The 19,705-nt window shown below is 38.0% G+C and overlaps 1 protein-coding gene across 1 annotated transcript in view; it reads right to left on the bottom strand.

The window, feature by feature from the left end:
- The window catches only part of DYNC2LI1 (dynein cytoplasmic 2 light intermediate chain 1), a 41,510-nt gene that overhangs the window by 15,968 nt on the left and 5,837 nt on the right, over positions 1–19,705 (bottom strand). The window contains exons 3-5 of the mRNA XM_061210766.1: positions 5,933–5,967; positions 4,545–4,614; positions 2,315–2,403 (exon numbers count right to left, since the gene is read on the bottom strand). Of these exons, the coding sequence (XP_061066749.1) occupies positions 2,315–2,403; positions 4,545–4,614; positions 5,933–5,967 (194 nt within the window). The remainder of the gene's footprint in view (positions 1–2,314; positions 2,404–4,544; positions 4,615–5,932; positions 5,968–19,705) is intronic.

The following is a 19,705-nucleotide window of genomic DNA, read 5'->3' as shown; positions in this document are numbered from 1 at the left end:
AGCAAATCAGCTGTGTTGTGTAATTAAAGCAGAACAGTAGCTAAATTCTATACTATAGGTCTAAATCCAGAAAGTAGTCTTTTTAGACATTAATTATCAAGATTTTCTATAAAATTTTTGTGCCATTAAATTCTCTAGCCAACTACATCTATGTCATTTTAATAAGCTCAGAACCAGTTTTGCTTAATTGTAACAGAATATATATACATAAGTGAGGAAACTAATTATATTTTCAGAGTTTTGGTATGGTTAATGTTTAAAAAAGAGAGGACTATGGTTGAACTTTTTTTAACTGTGGTAAAATATATATAACATAAAATTTATCATTTTTTCCAAATGAAAATAACTTTGTTTTAAGCAAAGGAGAAATGGATTATTCAACTTTTTTCTAAGATTAAAATTTACGTTTCCAGTGCACTGGAAATATCTGTGTTACTTTTACCTTCATAGCAAATGACAGCTAAAAAAATTTTTTTAAAAAACACGACCTTTTAAAACAGGGAAGTGGACCACAAGAAATGCTCTGTTACAAATTATCTAAGGTCTGTGGAAATGTTCAGTGCATCTATAATTATTCTATGAACAGGCATCTTAAAGATAAACAGTATCTAAGAGCACTGGTACGGCTGTTGAGGTCGCTGGGCTTTGTCCAACATAAGGAAATTATATGTCAAATTAATTCCAGCCACAAAACACTCTGAGATTTGCAGCTACATGAGGAGTGAAATGTTTTCCATGAATTCTTCAATCACTCAGCAAGCTACTCTGGACCCAGGCCTATGGCGCCCCTGCCCTCTGTTCATCATAACCCTGACCCCTCTTCTCTCCTAAAGCAGGCTCCAGCTGCCCTGGGGTTCCAGGGAAAGAAGACCAAGAACTCACAAAGTGAGGCATTAAAGAAACTGGGAAGATTTAGCTTCCTGCAGAAACCAGAATTTCTACAAGCCCGTGAGGTCTAGAGAAGGGAAGTGAGGTAATATGGCAAGGTGATGTGCAAGTCAGGGCCAGCACTGGAGCCAGCTCACGGCCAGGTAAGAGCTGCTCCCGGCCTTTTCACTCCTGTAAGCCTCAGGCCAGGCTGGCTGGCAGCTCTGGATCCTTCAGCTCCCCACCCCATCCTCGCCATCTCTTCACAACCACACCACTGTGAGCTGCCCGAATTCCCAGGCAGCTTCGATTCTTTGTCTCTGTTAAAGGAGGACAAATGAAAACTATACAGCTGTAAAATCCCATGATTCTGAAAAATAATGTCAGGGGAAAACAGTGGTTATAAGTGAAAAAGCAAGATCTAAATTTATATACATACAATATCCCATACCTCTACAAAGTATACTTACGAACACTGAAAACACTGAAAGAAATACCTCAATATGTTGAGAGTAGTTCTTTTTCATGTGATTGAGGATGCTTTTACTTTCTATGTACCTTTCAGTATTTTTCCAAGTTTTCCATATGAGCATACATTACATTTGTAATAAGTAAAAGACAGTAAATCATATTTCTTTAAAAGAAAAAAAAATCACTGGACAAATAAAGCCAACATTACCGGCTAGTTATAGAAAAACAATTATCCTGTTAAAGAAATAATTCCATACTCTAAAGATCTTAATGGCTGAAATTTAACAAATAATTGTCAAGCTCTTTGTATTTGGTCCAGGCAGCAGCAATGGTTTGTGTTAAACTCTGACAGGAATAAGATATTTCAGATGTAAAAATTTTGTTTTCCTTGGCTAAGATGACAGTTTTCCACATCTGATTTGGCCACGAGTGGGAGTCATTTGTCAGGAAAACACCACCAAAGATTTTGAGGTTTTCCCCCAGGTTCTGTTTCTTTTAGGTCAGCAAATAGAGACTTTCTTCCTCCTCTGACTCATAGACTTCCCTTGGATGAAGCTTCAATGGTATTAATTAGCATTAAATTCAAAGTAGACATAATGTCCAGCTGCAGGAAAAACTCAGGGCTGAATTAGCTCACGCTTGGATGGGTATTAGAAATAATTGTTTTCAAATTTATTTTTGCCAAGTGAATTCATTGCCCAAGTGTTATTTGACATATTTTGTTTGTTTGCAGACTTGCAAAATATGTTACTAGTTGGAATGCCAACTATTTCACTTCAGCACAGGCCAGAACCTTGGTTCTTTTAAAATCTCTGACAGCATTACAGTTTAAGCACATAGAAAGGAAGTGAACGTAAGCCTTCAGCAACATAAAACTGTCTCAGCAAATTCTGGTTCACAAAAGCCTACTCATATTCATCCTGTGGCCTCCACTGGATACTTACTAGCAACTGTTCCTGGCGCTGGCCACACTTACCGTAAGGTGTCACTTGTGATTGGTATGCTGATTAAGTCCAGTAAAGAGGTTCCTCCACCTAGTTCCCAAAAATGAGCAATATCTTTTGGCTGAAAAAACAGGGTTTTTTCATATTAATGTTCTTTGATGTTTTTAAATTTTAAATAGTTCTTATATTTCATTAGTAACAGCCAGTAATAATTATGGATACAAGATATTATAGTCCTCAAGACCATTTCTTGGCCATTTTTTGAAAGGAAAGGAAAGGAAATTTTTTCCTTTCTCTATTCCATCCCTCAAAATGCATCAAAACCTCTATTCCAAAGAACAACAATGAAACATTAAGAATGTACATGTGTACTAAATGCCCTAATTCTACCCTAACTTAATAGAAGACATTAAACAGTGCCGCAATTCTGTAAATATCACATGTAGCAGACACTCACTCAAATTAGAAATAAAATTAACAAATTGATCACATTTGGAATTATCTTTTTCAAAACAGTTATAATTTTAGATAGAAATAAAACAGTTGAACAGGAAAACATCCTAATTGAGGGAGGCAGAAGCTCACAAAATAAATCAGACACACAGACAAGACATGAGGAAACGGGAAGAACAGATGGCAGTCCGGGCTGCAGACCAGGATTTCCCAGGCAAGAGTATATAAGCAGCCGGTCTGTGCCTGACTTCCCTGGGGAATGTGACCGGCTGGCACTGGCCATACAAACGGTAGGTGGGGGAACAAGGAGAGACTCAACAACTGCTTCCCTTTTTAGAGGACTCCAACACTAGGGGATTGAAAGGGCTGGGCAGCCAAGTAGCTTGGAAATAAGACCATCTATTCCATGACAGCTCTCCTAGACCACTGGCTAGCTGATGGCATCTCTGCCTCTGGCCAGATACTGAGGAACCTTCAGGACACCAAGATTGTGTGAGGAGCTGATAAAGCTCTTCCATTTAGAACTTTTAGGAGACATTAAATCTGAGAAAGATGTGAAGCTTCTAGAATGAATATGGAAAAGCCCAACTTGATAGCACAAAGTTTAGCAGAAACAAATAGGTGAAAAAGAATCACATGAGTTTTTATGTGTCTAATACCATGAACTTGGAAGAGGCAGGTGGTCATTAAAGCAGTTTTAGATGAATATATATATTTTGCATTTTTGACAAGTTATCTCAACCATTAAAATTGTTTTGCGGTTACTATTTGAATCATTAATGTTTGTGGGGGAAATAAGTTTGCATTGGATAATCTCCCTTGATTCACAACTGGATGAAGAAAAGTTTTTAGAGCTCTTCTCAAAAGTTAAGCTTATGAAAAGTTGTCTCAGAGTTTCCCACGAAAAGGATAATTCCATTTCTAGGCTTATCACTCATGCAAAAATTCATGTGAGTCACAAAAATAAAGTCCTCCCCCATCTCAATATATTACTTTTTTTCTTTTCTCTTTTTAATTTCACTGTTTTAATAACCAGCTTGGCATTGGTGAATCCAGGAAGCAGCAACAGCCAATTTTAACTGTTTATACATTGTCTAATGATCAAACACTTGGACTGATCAATCTATAAAAATTTGCCTGTGTTATGGGAGATATGGGACCTTCTACTGTATTCTAGATTGTTCTTCCGTACATCTAATTTTATTTAAAAAACGACCTCTTTTCATATGAGAACTCCAAAAGAGAATTCCATTTAGGAATTTTTATTCCTCTAACATACACTATAAGTTCTCCCTGTACCCTGAACAATTTCTAATTTTCCTCTGTAGATACACTAACACAAGTGAAAACAGGATTATAGCCAATTAGGGCCTGTGGTCTCAAACAGCATTACCAACTTCAAGATGTATTTGTAAAAATGCTAATAATCTGGATTTTGACCAGTATTTTTTCATAAATATTCCACAGGTCAAATTCATATTTTTAGCAGATTTTTTTGGAGACAGAAGATAACTCATGATGTTATTCTCATTTAAAAGAAGAAAATATGCCAAAAAACTGTACAATAAAGTTACAAAGGAATCCGATTCAAGCATTTTAAGACATAACAAATGAGAAGGCCAAAATATTTCCCCACAGTTTGGTTGGCTTCATATGTGCTGAGTTGCATTTGAGTTAAAAAGTACATAGCTATGAAGTGTACAGCTGGATATGTTCATCGATTGTAGGTAAGATGGAAAATATAAAACAATGTCAGCATCCTCACTTCTCCATGGATGTGTAGCGCAGCATCACCAAAAAGACACTCACTATGTTATGTCCTTTTGCTCTCCTTCCATACGTATATTCCAAGGCTAAGGTTGGTTTAGGTGGCTCATCCCTGCACAATAAAAGACAGGTAGTATTACCATCATGGGTGGACTTATTTTCTTACGCTATCATCTTACCTGATTTATTTTTGCTTCCTCTTAAAAATTTTTATAACACATTGAGATAAAAATGATTAAGAATTTATATAAAAATTAAATAAGCCTTAAAATACCATCTTTAGTAGCAACTGCAGAGAATAATGGCACCTGCATGTAGTGGCAGCGCCTAGCAACACTGTTGGGGGAGTGGAGAAGGAGCTGGCAGTGTTGGAGGCCATGTTAGGGCACAAGCTCTCTGCATCCAGGCCACGTGGGAAGCACTGACAGCAGGTTTGTGCTCAGCCTTGATGTGGGGAGTTGGGAACCTAATGACTATCAATTTAATGGCGACATCAATGAACGATTTTTATACAGTTCTCAATCTGAAATCACGGTTCAAACGTAGGCATCATTTAGCTAATGAGAGCTACAAACAAACAAGACTTTCCTTATCAACTTCCTGCAACACCTACCAATCATAATCCTAAATCTTGATCTGGTGGCATGCTTCTATGGTATAGAAGATTAGGAAGTATATAAAACAAATGGTAACATGCACAGTTTAAAGACCAATAATGTGCTTCAAAAGTAAACCCATGAGAGGGCTTCCCTGGTGGTGCAGTGGTTAAGAATCCGCCTGCCAATGCAGGGGACATGGGTTCGAGCCCTGGTCCGGGAAGATCCCACATGCTGCGGAGCAACTAAGCCCGTGAGCCACAACTACTGAGCCTGCGCTCTAGAGCTCGAGAGCCACAATTACCGAAGCCCATGCGCCTAGAGGCCGTGATCCACAACAAGAGAAGCCACTGCAATGAGAAGCCTGAGCACCGCAACGAAGAGCAGCCCCCGCTCGCAACTAGAGAAAGCCCATGCGCAGCAACGAAGACCCAACGCAGCCAAAAATAAAAATAAATTAATTTAAAAAAAAGTATACCCATGAGCAATTCTAAGATTATAATTAATGTTCAGTCATGAACCAGACAGAACTAAAAAGTTTAAATATCAGAGTAGCATAGCCAAAAAAAGCAAATACTATGGTAGGCTGAGTAATTATGTTAATTTCTCCCCCCAAATAAGGAAATCCAATATTAATCCTGTATAATTTCTTTTTGCTTGTTCTTGGTTTTATCTTTAAAGGAGATTGTAAAACCCATAATAAGGATTCACTAAGAATTAAAATATTTTGTTTCGGCCTCAAAATTATTCTCTTTCCATATGTCTTTTAGATTCTAACTTGCCCTACACAACAAGAATAAGCAAATGTAGTCTAGAGGTTAACATAACACTTACCTGTCAAGACACCTTAGAATAATAGTAGTCTTTCCCTGGAAATTCAAAAAGAAAGAAATACTGTGTTAATGTCATCCACATGTAAAATTTTATTATTGTTCATAATTGTGGCCCAAAATAGCTTTTAATCACTTGAATGATAAATTACCTGGAAACTAGAAACTAGAAACTTTCAGAATTATTCCTAAGTTTGATGAGCAGAAAAAGTTAACTGTCAACTTTCCATCAGAGTGCAACTACACTGCTATTATTATAATTATAAAGTCCCACAGATGACAAATACCAGCAAATCAAACCTCATTTTAGTGGTCAACTTGGCAGCTGTCTTAAATTTTCTCTGTACTCATCAATGCTAATTACTGGTTAAGCTGATGATTAGTGTCTTCTAAAATGTTTTAATTCCAATTTGTTGAAGTGGAAATAAAAAAAGATAACATACAAATAAAGGACATGTTGAAAGTATGTTCCAAGTAAGCAATCCAGATACCAGGTTAGAGTACTTTTTTGGGTTTGTTTTATTTCTAGGAGATGTATTTATTCTAAATTTCTTTTTAGGAGTCAGGATATATAGGATGGCATATAGGATATCCCATCTCTGCCACTAATCATGAAACGTAACTTCACATCTTAACCAGGGACTGGCTCAGTGGTTTAAATCATTGTGTTTGTTGTCTTAATAGTAAAACTATTTTTTTTAAACAAACAATCTCTTACAAGAAAATAGACAAAAGAGGAGCAGAGGGGAAAGCTCTACCGAAGGAAACCTTTAGGATCCAAAGAAAGCAGTTTGGAAAACTCTGGACTACCAAAAACACAGATTATTTTACTATACATGTGTTTTTTTAAGCCAAGAAACCTATAATATTTACCAAAAAAAAAAAAAAAAGATAATCATAAATAAATGACTCCAGATTATATCTGGGCTATGATCAAATTGAATGACTCTTTTTTGGTAATGAGATATATAAATAATTGGAATAGTACTAAAAATATATATTATTGAAGGATATTTATTGGTAGGTGTTATATCAGAGTGAAAAACTAGAAACAATCTACATGTCCCAAATAGGGGATTGATTGTCTAAATTAATTACGGCAATCCGTATAATGGAATAACATGCAGCTAACAGGAATGATGACGTAGGAATATACATACTGACATGGCAAGACATGCATAATAGATTATGCATGACCCTGTTTTCAGTTAAAAAGCTTCTTTTCCTACTTCTTTGAGATGCACATACATATATAATATGCATAGATACAGAGAGAGAGAAAAAAATACACAAATAAATCCAGAGAGACATCACATGTTAATAGTGAATGTTTCCAGGTGATAACTTTGTAGGTGATTAATTGTTTTAAGAAAATAAAGATTTTCTAATTATCCTGTACCGAATGTGTACATGTAGAATATTTTTAAAGTTTTAAATAAATGAGGACAATACCTAAAAATTAATGTATTCTATGTACAAGAAAGTATACAGAATTACTGTATTTTAGAATTGGGAGGAATCTTAGATAATATCTAGCCAATTTTCTCAAGTTCTCATGATACTGTTGATTTAAATTATTTTTATTATAATTTCATTTAAATGTATAAGACTACTTGGTGGAATTCCAAATAAACTCAACTCTGGGCACTGAAGTCAACTTTTAGATTACCATTAAAATAATGATCCAAATTTTAAAAATTCACTAGTAAACTGTTGCACTCTGAGAATGCATCCACAGACCCCCGGGTTTCCTAGTCCAAGAAGCACTGACACAGTACAAGTTCATTTAGAGACTATCAAAATGAATCCCATCTTCTCTTCTATTACTTCAATCACAGCAGTAGAGTAAACAATTACTCTGCTTCTCTTCTCTGGCAAGAATCTTAGAGGCTTGTATCAGTCTACCCTCATGGGTGTCATCTCTTCTGGCTTACAGTCTCCCTCTCCCTCTCAGCTACTGTCATTAGTCTTGTTAACTTCACACCCACATGGGCATGGGCAACCCACCTAAGACCCCGACCTCTCAGTCCCCTTTGCCTCCTCAAGAGACTTTTTCCTTCACTCTACTTCTGCTACATGTCACTTTCAAGGTTCTATTTTGAACCATTTCACTACTGGAAATTGGACCACTTCCAAAATCACACAAACAACACATTCTCTAACCACTTTTTTAGGAATCCCCAAAGTAATAACTCTTTAGCTTTAGTGAGAGGCCTCCAAAGTCTATCCATCCTTCTGGGACACAGCTGGAAACAGAGGGGTGCTCAGGCTACCTGGGCACTGACGCTGCCTGGTAAAGATGTAGCTTCACTGATGCAGAAGTTAGTTCCTGAAAGCTTCACGTCTGTTAACATGTAGAAGCATGAAGCACAGAAATAAAATAGTATTATATATACTATATATATATAAAATATCATAAAATAGACAGTCCCCGACTTAGGACAGTTCCACTTATGATTTTTTGACTTTATGATGATGTGAAATTGATATACACTCAGTAGAAACTACACTTTGAATTTTAAACTTTGACCTTTTCCCGGGCTAATGATATGCACTAATATACTCTCTCATGACGGTGGGCTGCAGCTCCCAGTCAGCCCCTCGATCACGAGGGTAAACAACCAATACACTTACAACCATTCTGTATGCACACAACCATTCTGTTTTTCACTTTCAATACAGTATTCAATAAGTTACATGAGATATTCAATACCTTATTATAAAATAGGCTTTGTGTTAGATAACTTTGCTCAACTGTAACCTAATATAAGTGTTTTGAGCACATTTAAGGTAGGTTAGGCTAAGCTATGATGTAGGTTAGGTTAGATGTATTAAATGCATTTTCGACTGACAATATTTTCAACTTATGAGAGGCTTACTGGGATGTAACCCCATTGTAAGTCGAGGAAAGTCTGTAATATAAACCCCAAATAAGATGAATTTCAGCATCTGCAAGCCTCAACCTTTTTTAGACAGTGTCACCAGCAGCTCTACGGCTCTGGCAGAAACTCTGTGGGCCAAGCAAAGCTGCATGAAGATATGATGCATCTGTTCCTGCTCTGTATGGCCACTTCCAAAACCTTTTTTATCCTTGGCTAAACAAGGGAAACTTACAGTCAGTGGGGAGGGGTCTCTTGCTACTAAAGTGTTCCAATGGATATGCTGTCCTTTTCACAACAATAAACAGCCCTTTGACAAACATCATTGGCACAATTCAATTATTCCTTAAATGAGGTTCCTAAAAGTGAACTAACTGAATCCAAAATATGAATATTATTTAAGATACTGACTTATTGACTTAGATGCTGACTTAGATATTTAAATGGATCCTGGCTTTTATACTCAACTGAGGTAGAAGACCTTAATATTTTCAAATTATGAAATAAAAAAGTTAAACTATTTTAAATTATATTTACTATTATAATTTTTCCTAGATCAATATAAGTACTTTTTAACTCACACTAAATATGGTATTAGCTAAGTATAAAATTAGTTCATTAACTTCAAGCTCAATGGTTCCATGACCATGAATTTGCACAAAATGTCTAAATATTATTTTCAAAATGTAATTATTCTAATATTAGGTGATAAAAAAATAAAATAATTTATTTCATATGTAAAATTCTTTCATCTGGGTATTTTTCAATCATGTCTCAGTGAGAATGTTAATACTGTAGTCAACATTATTTCTTAATTAACTGCCCCCTTATGGTACACAACACTTAAAGTCCTCAAATGATTATTCTATGTGAAATTAGCTCTCTCTTGATCTAAAGGGTATGCTATACCTGTGCACCTATCAACCCATGGATTTTGGCTGACTTCTGCTAATCTGTGTGGAGATAAATGACATTACTAGGGTCAGAAATGACAGATTGTATCTCAACCACCAACACTTTCCTAGAATGCTGTGGATCAGATGTCGTCTTCAGGCTCAGCAGAAAAAGGCACCACGATTGATGAGATGTGTGTGGAAGATGTGTGCCTAGTATTTGCTATCCCTTAAGGGACCCTGGAAAGCATCTTCTGACAACCAGATCTTAGACTATGGAAAACTGGAAAAGTAAAAATGTAGAGGTCTAGATAGCTTCCTTCCCACTTTTCTACCACCTAGAGATTCAGGTTTAGGGTGAGAAAGTAAGCTCTGGGAAGTAAAAGACTAGTCAATGACAAAGTTTTCTGGGCCACACTCTAGGAATACTAGAATGATTAACCCTTTTAAAAATTTTTTCTGCAAGCTTTATTTTTTTCCTTTTCCATTATGGTTTATTACAGGATATTGAATATAGTTCCTCAGCTATACAGTAAAACCTTGTTGTTTATCCATTCTATATTTAATAGTTTACATAGAATGATTATCCCTTGAAAAGAGAGGAAACATATGTCAAGAGGATCAGAAGATCATGCCTAGAAACTTGACAATCAAATGAGAGCAGAGAAAACAAGAGAGAAAGGTCTGGATAAATTGAGATGTCATTAGGTATGATATTAAGAAAAATTTTTAAAGAGAATAATGGAAGAGGGTCCATGTAATTTATATGACAAAACTGCTGAGACAAGGCCTTAGAATAATATATTAAAGCCACAGATGCAAAACTACAAGTAATAAGTTCAGTATTATCACAGGAAAACAAAATGACCTCATATATATTACCAAAACCTGTGGCATGAGTGAGTGCAATATCAATGTGAAGAATAAAAAGAGACAGAAAAGGAGGAAAAATGCAGCACACTTTGTGTATCTGTATGGAAACTTACAAACATGCAGGTGGTGGCACCATAAACAAATGCATTTGGATGAAAATAAATAAACAGAGACTTCCCTGGTGGCACAGTGGTTGAGAGTCTGCCTGCCAATACAGGGGACACAGGTTTAAGCCCTGGTCCGTGAGGATCCCACATGCCACGGAGCAACTAAGCCCGTGCGCCACAACTACTGAGCCTGCTCTCTAGAGCCCGTGAGCTACAAGTACTGAGCCCGCGTGCCACAACTACTGAAGCCCACACACCTAGAGCCTGTGGTCTGCAACAAGAGAAGCCACCGCAATGAGAAACCCACGCACCGCAACGAAGAGCAGCCCCCACTTGCCACAACTAGAGGAAGCCTGCGTGCAGCAACGAAGACCCGACACAGCCAAAAATAAATTTTAAAAAAAAGCTTAAAAAAAGAAAACAAATGAACAGGGACTTCCCTGGTGGCACAGTGGTTGAGAGTCTGCCTGCCAATGCAGGGGACACGGGTTCGAGCCCTGGTCAGGGTGGATCCCACATGCCGTGGAGCAACTAAGCCCGTGCGCCACAACTACTGAACCTGCGCTCTAGAGCCTGCAAGCCACAACTACAGAAGCCCGCGTGCCACAACTACTGAAGCCCGTGCGCCTAGAGCCCGTGCTCTGCAACAAGGGAGTCCGCTGCGATGAGAGGCCCGCCCATTGTGGTGGGGAGTAGCCCCCGCTTGCTGCAGCTGGATGAAGCCTACGCGCAGCAACGAAGACCCAACACAGCCAAAAATAAATAAATAAATAAATTTTTTAAAAAAGAAAATAAATGAACAGAACACATGTAATCTCATGGAAGTATACTAGAGACTGTAGCCTGACCATATGAAATGAATAATGCATAGGATATCTCATGACACACATCACAAGAGGAATACAGGTAAAGTATAATAGTGTAGGGGATAACAACTATTCAAGACAGTGCCTAAGTCAGTTTGAATTGAGTTTTCTGTCACTCCCAAAGGAAATAATCCAGACTCACACAGAAACTAGGGTCAAAGAGAGGTTAAGCGACTCGTTCCAACCTAGAATTCTATACCTAGATAAACTTTCAATCCAGAGTGAGGGTAAAATAAATACATTTTAGATATGCAAGGTTTCAAAAATTTTACTACCCATGTATACTTTCCCAGGAAACTACAAAAGAATGTGCTCCACAAAGATAAGTGAGCAAACCAAGAAAACGGAAGACACAGGATCCAGGAAACTGAAGCTCCAACACAAGAAAGATGCAAAGGGAGTCCCCAAGATGTTGGGGAGGGACAGTAGCTATGCAGCTGCCCCCAAGAATAACCAGTACAGACTACACAGAAGATTCAAAGATGGGAGGACTCTGGCTGGAGAGGGGTACTTTCAGATGATTTGATACAATTGACCACATGAAAATTTGCACTGACCATCTGTTGGGGATTGTGGAAAAAATTAGCAATAGGTACATGGGGAGCCAGCTTCAAGGATGGTTCCCCAACTGGAAAACCAATTAAATTTCAAGTCCCACCAGTGGAATGCTGCACCAGGACACTGAGATATACTGATAGTTCCCTCTTCCCCTGAGACCTCACCCTGGAAGTGACTTTTTGTCTTCTTTTGGTCCAACAGTGAGAGGCGGAGACAAGATGGCAGAGAAGAAGGACTTGAGCTCACCTCCTCCCATGAAAACATCAAAATCACAACTAACTGCTGAACAACCATCGACAAAAAAAGACTCAAACCTACCAAAAAAGATATTCTACATCCAAAGACAAAGAAGAAGATGGTAGGAGGGGCACTTTCATGATATAATCAAATCCCACACCTGCTGGGTGGGTGACACACAAACTGGAAAATAATTATATCTCAGAGGTTCTCCCACAGGAATGAGGGTTCTGAGACCCACATCAGGCTCCCCAGCCTGGGGGGGTCTGGCTTCAGGAGGAGGAGCCCCAAGAGCATTTGGCTTTGAAGGCCAGTGGGGCTTGAGTGCAGGAGCTCCACAGGACTGGGGGAAACAGAGACTCCACTCTTGGAGGGCGCACACAAGGTTTCACGTACGCTGGGATCCAGGGCAAAGCAGTGACTCCATGGAAGCCTGGGCCAGACCTACTGGAAGGTCTTGGAGGATTTCCTGGGGAGGCAGAGGTCGGCTGTGGCTCACTGTGGGGGCAAGAACACTGGTGGCAGAGGCCCCAGTGAATATTCACTGGCGTGAGCTCTCCTGGAGGTCACCATTTTGGCACTGAGACCTGGCCCCACCCAACAGCCTGCAGGCTCCAGTGCTGGGACACCTCAGGCCAAACAACCAACAGGGTGGGAACCCAGCACCACCCATCAGCAGACAGGCTACCTAAAGTCATCCTGATCTCACAGCCACCTCTAAACACACCCTTTGACATGGCCCTACCCACCAGAGGGACAAGACCCAGCTCCATTCACCAGTGGGCAGGCACCAGTCCCTCCCACCAGGAAGCCTGCATAAGCCCCTGGACCAACCTCACCCACCTGGGGGCAGACACCAGAAGCGAGAGGAGCTACAATCCTGCAGCCTGAGGAACAGAGGCCATAAACACAGAAAGTTAGACAAAATGAGACAGAAGAGAAATACGTTCTAGATGAATGAACAAGATAAAACTCCAGAAGAACAACAAGTGAACTGGAGATAGGCAATCTTCCTGAAAAAGAATTCAGAGTAGTAAAGATGATCCGAGATCTTGGAAAAAGAATGGAGGCACAGACCGAGAAGATACATGAAATGTTTAACAAAGAGCTAGAAGATTTAAAGAACAGAGATGAACAATATAATAACTGGAATGAAAAATACACTATAAGGAATCAATAGCAGAATAAATGAGGCAGAAGAACGAATAAGTGAGCTGGAAGACAGAGGGATGGAAATCACTGCTGCAGAACAGAAAAAAGAAAAAAGTATGAAAAGAAAAGAGGACAGTCTAAGAGACCTCTGGGACAACATTAAATGCACCAACATTCACATTATAGGGGTCCTAGAAAGAGAAGAGAGAAAGGGCCTGAAAAGATATTTGAAGAGATAATAGCAGAAAACTTCCCTAACATGGGAAAGGAAACACTCAAGTCCAGGAAGCACAGAGAGTCCCATACAGGATAAACCCAAGGAGGAACATGCCAAGACACATATTAATCAAACTGACAAAAATCAAAGACAAAGAGAAAATAGTAAAAGCAACAAATAACCTTATGGGGCTTCCCTTGTATGTTATCAGCTGATTTTTCAGCAGAAACTGTGCAGGCCAGAAGGGAGTGGCATGATATATTTAAAGTGATGGAAGGGAAAAACCTACAACCAAGAATACTCTACCCAGCAAGGCTCTTGTTCAGGTTTGATGGAGAAATCAAAAGCTTAGAGATAAGCAATAGCTGCGAGAGTTCAGCACCACCAAACCAGCTAAAGGAACTTCCCTAGGCAGAAAAGAGAAGGCCACAACTAGAAACAAGAACATTACAAATGGGAAAGCTCACCAGTAAAGGCAAACATACAGTAAAGGTCAGAAATCATCCACACACAAATATGATATCAAAACCAGCAATTGTGAGAGTACAAATGCAAGATATTGGAAATGCCTTTGAAATTAAGAGACCAGCAACTTAAAACAATATTGTTTATATAGAGACTGCTATATGAAAACCTCATGGTAACTGCAAACCAAAAATCTACAATAGATATACACAAAAAAGAAAAAGCAATCCAAACACAACACTAAAGATAGTCATCGAATCACATGAGAAGAGAACAAAAGAGGAAGGGAGGAAAAAAGACCTACAAAAACAAACCCAAAACAATTAAGAAAATGGCAATAAGAACAGACATATCGATAATTACCTTAAATGTAAATGGATTAAATGCTCCAACCAAAAGACATAGACTGGCTGAATAGATAACAAAAATAAGACCTGTATATATGCTGTCTACAAGAGACCCACTTCAGATCTAGTGACACATGCAGACTGAAAGTGAGGGGATGGAAAAAGGTATTCCAGGCAAATGGAAATCAAAAGAAAGCTGGAGTAGTAATACTCATATCAGACAAAATAGACTTTAAAATAAAGATGGTTACAAGAGGCAAAGAAGGACACTACATAATGATCAAGGGATCAATCCAAGAAAAAGAAGGAACTCTACTCAGTACTCTGTGATACCCTATATGAGAAAAGAATCTAAAAAAGAATGAATATATATATATATATGTATAACTGAATTAATTTGCTGTACACCTGAAACTAACATAACACTGTAAATCAACTATACTCCAATAAATTTTTTTTAAAAATCCAAGAAGGAGATATAACAATTGTTTATATATATGCACCCAACAAAGGAGTACCTCAATATATAAGACAAATGCTAACAGCCATAAAAAGACAAATTGACAGTCACAGTCCCCAACAGTGGGGGACTTTAACATCCCAATTACATCAATGGACAGGTCATCCAGACAGAAAATCAATAAGGAAACATAGGCCTTAAATGATACACTAGATCAGATGGACTTAATTGATATTTACAGAACATTCCATCTGAAAGCAGCAGAATACACATTCTTCTCAAGTGCACATGGAACATTCTCCAGGATAGATCACATGCTGGGCCACAAAGCAAGCCTCAGTAAATTTAAGAAAACTGAAATCATATCAAGCATCTCTCCTGACCACAACATTATGAGCTTAGAAATCGACTACAAGAAAAAACTGTAAAAAACACAAACACATGGAGGCTAAACAATATGTTACTAAACAACCAATGGATCACTGAAGAAATCAAAGAATAAAAAAAAATCTAGAGACAAATGAAAATGAAAACATGATGATCCAAAACCTATGGGAGAGGGCAGACAGCAGAAGCAAGAAGAACTACAATCCTGCAGCCTGTGGAACAAAAACCACATTCACAGAAAAATAGACAAGATGAAAAGGCAGAGGGCTATGTACCAGATGAAGGAACAAGATAAAACCCCAGAAAAACAACTAAATGAAACGGAGATAGGCAATCTTCCAGAAAGAGAATTCGGAATAATGATAGCGAAGATGATTCAGGACCTCGGAAAAAGAATGGAGGCAAAGATCGAGAAGATGCAAGAAATGTTTAACAAAGATCTAGAAGAATTAAAGAACAAACAGAGATGAACAATACAATAACTGAAATGAAAAATACACTAGAAGGAATCAATAGCAGAATAACTGAGGCACAAGAACGGGTAAGTGATCTGGAAGACAGAATGGTGGAATTCACTGCTGCGGAACAGAATAAAGAAAAAAGAATGAAAAGAAATGAAGACAGCCTAAGAGTCCTCTGGGACAACATTAAACACAACAACATTCACGTTATAGGGGTCCCAGAAGGAGAAGAGAGAGAGAAAGGACCCGAGAAAATATTTGAAGAGATTAGTGGAAAATTTCCCTAACATGGGAAAGATATAAATGAAATAGAAACAAAGAAAACAATAGCAAAGATCAATAAAACTAAAAGCTGGTTCTTGGAGAAGATAAACAAAATTGATAAACCATTAGCCAGACTCATCAAGAAAAGGAGGGAGAGGACTCCAATCAATAAAATTAGAAATGAAAAAGGAGAAGTTACAACAGACACCACAGAAATACAAAGCATCCTAAGAGACTTCTACAAGCAACTCTATGCCAATAAAATGGACAACCTGGAAGAAATGGACAAATTCTTAGAAAAGTATAACCTTCAAAGACTGAACGAGGAAGAAATAGAAAATATGAACAGACCAATCACAAGTAATGAAATTGAAACTGTGATTAAAACTCTTCCAACAAGGGCTTCCCTGGTGGTTCAGTGATTAAGAATCCACCTGCCAATGCAGGGGACCGGGTTCGAGCCCTGGTCTGGGAAGTTCCCACATGCCATGGAGCAACGAAGCCTGGGTGCCACAACTACTGAGCCTGCGCTCTGTAGCCCACAAGCAACAACTACTGAAGCTCGCGTGACTAGAGCCCATGCTCCGCAACCAGAGAATCCACGGCAATGAGAAGCCCGCACATGGCAATGAAGAGTAGCCCCCGCTCGCCGCAACTAGAGAAAGCATGCGCACAGCAAGGAAGACCCAACGCAGCCAAAAATAAATAAATTAAATAAATAAATAAATTTTAAAAATCACATTAAAAAGCTATAAAAAAAAAAATCTTCCAACAAACAGAAGTCCAGGACCAGATGGCTTCACAGGTGAATTCTATCAAACATTTAGAGAAGAGCTAACACCCATCCTTCTCAAACTCTTCCAAAAACTGCAGAGGAAGGAAAACTCCCAAACTCATTCTATGAGGCCACCATCACCCTGATACCAAAACCAGACAAAGATACTACAAAAAAAGAAAACTACAGGGCAATATCACATAGATGAACATAGATGCAAAAATCCTCAACAAAATACTAGCAAACAGACTCCAACAGCACATTAAAAGGATCATACACCATGATCAAGTGGGGTTTATCCCAGGAATGCAAGGATTCTTCAATATATGCAAATAAATCAATGTGATAAACCATATTGACAAATTGAAGGAGAAAAACCATCATCTCAATAGTTGAAGAAAAAGCTTTTGACAAAATTCAACACCCATTTATGATAAAAACTCTCCAGAAAGTGGGCATAGAGGGAACCTACCTCAACATAATAAAGGTCATACATGACAAACCCACAGCTAACATCATACTCAACTGTGAAAAGCTGAAAGCATTTCCTCTAATATCAGGAACTAGAAAAGGATGTCCACTCTCACCACTTCTATTCAACACAGTTCTGGAAGTCCTAGCCATGACAATCAGAGAAGAAAAAGAAATAAAAGGAATCCAAACTGCAAAAGAAGAAGTAAAACCGTCACTGTTTGCAGATGACATGATACTACACATAGAAAATTCTAAAGATGCTACCAGAAAACTACTAGAGCTCATCAATGAATTCAGTAAAGTTGCAGAACACAAAATTAATACACAGAAATCTGTTGCATTTCTATACACTAACAATGAAAGATCAGAAAGAGAAATTAAAGAAACAATCCCATTTTCCATCACATCAAGAAGAATAAAATACTTAGGAATAAACCTACCTAAGAAGGCAAAAGACTTGTACTCTGAAAAGTGTAAGATGCTGATGAAAGAAATTGAAGATGACACAAACAGATGGAGAGGTTATACCATGTCCTTGGACTGGAAGAATCAATACTGTCAAAATGACTTTACTACCCAAGGCAATCTACAGACTCAGTATAATCCCTATCAAATTACCAATGGCATTTTTCACAGAACTAGAACAAAAAAAATTAAAATTTGTATGGAAACACAAAAGACTCCGAATAGCCAAAGCAATCCTGAAAAAGAAAAAAAGAGGTGGAGGAATAAGGCTCCTACAGAAATATAGATCAATGGAACAGGATAGAAAGCCCAGAAACAAACCCACGCACCTATGGTCAATTAATCTACAACAAAGGAGGCAAGAACATACAATGAAGAAAAGACAGTCTCTTCAGTAAGTGGTGCTGGGAAAACTGGACAGCTATACATGAAAGAATGAAATTAGAACATTCTCTAACACCACACACAAAAATAAACTAAAAATGGATTAAAGACCTAAATGTAAGGCCAGATACTATAAAACTCTTAGAGGGAAACATAGGCAAAACACTTCTAGATCCATGTCCTAGAGTAATGAAAATAACAAATGGGAACTAAGTAAACTTAAAAGCTTTTGCACAGCAAAGTAAACTGTAAACAAAATGAAAAGGCAACTCTCAGAATGGGAGAAAATATTTACAAATGATGTGAATGACAAGGAATGAATCTCCAAAATATACAAATAGCTCAATATCAAAAAAACCCAAACAAACCCAATCAAAAAATGGGCAGAAGACCTAAACAGACATTTCACCAAAGAAGACATACAGATGGCCAAAAGCACATAAAAAGATGCTCAACATCACTAACTATTAGAGAAATGCAAACCAAAACTACAATGAGGTATCACCTCACTCCGGTCAGAATGGCCATCATCAAAAAGTCTACAAACAATAAGTGCTGGAGAGGGTGTGGAGAAAAGGGAACCCTCCTACACCTTTGGTGGGAATATAAATTGGTACAACCACTATGGAAAACAGTATGGAGGTTCCTTAACAAACTAAAATAGAGCTACCATACAATCTAGCAATCCCACTCCTGGGCATATATCTGGAGAAAACCATAATTTGAAAAGATACATGCAACCTGATGTTCATGCAGCACTATTTATGATGTTCATGCCAAGACATGGAAGCAACCTAAATGTCCATTGACAGAGGAATGGATAAAGAAGATGTGGTACATATATACAATGGACTATTACTCAGCCATAAAAAAGAATGAAATAATGCCATTTGTAGCAACATGGATGGACCTGGAGATTATTATGCTAAGTGAAGTAAGTCAGACCAAGACAAATATCATATGCTATCACTTATATGTGGAATCTAAAAAAATGATGCAAATGAACTTATTTACAAAACAGAAACAGACTCACAGTTTTCAAAAACAAACATTGTTACCAAAGGGGAAAGGTGGCGGGAGGGATAAATTAGGAGTTTGGGATTAACATAAACACACTACTATATTTAAAATAGATAATCAACAAGGACCTACTGTATAGCACAGGTACCTCTACTCAATATTCTGTAATAACCTATGTGGGAAAAGAATCTGAAAAAGAATGGATGTATGTATATGTATAACTGAATCACTTTGCTGTACACCTGAAACTAACACAACATTGTAAATCAACTATACTCAAATATAAAATAAAAATTTTTTAAAAAGCGATGGTCCTAAATGAGCCCCACCTCCTGGTATTCACACCCATCTGTAGTCCCTCACACACTGCACTGCTCTTTTTGACCAACAGCATATGGCAGAAGTGATGGCATGTCGCTTCCAAAATTAGGTTATAAAAGACTGTAGCCTCTGTCTCAGGTAACCTCTCACTTTTGATCTCTCACTCTGGAGG

The sequence above is a fragment of the Eubalaena glacialis genome, chromosome 14 (assembly GCF_028564815.1).
Source record: "Eubalaena glacialis isolate mEubGla1 chromosome 14, mEubGla1.1.hap2.+ XY, whole genome shotgun sequence".
NCBI lineage: Eukaryota > Metazoa > Chordata > Mammalia > Artiodactyla > Balaenidae > Eubalaena > Eubalaena glacialis.
The sequence above is the reverse complement of the archived record's forward strand: the minus strand, read 5'-3'. Positions and strand labels throughout refer to the sequence as shown.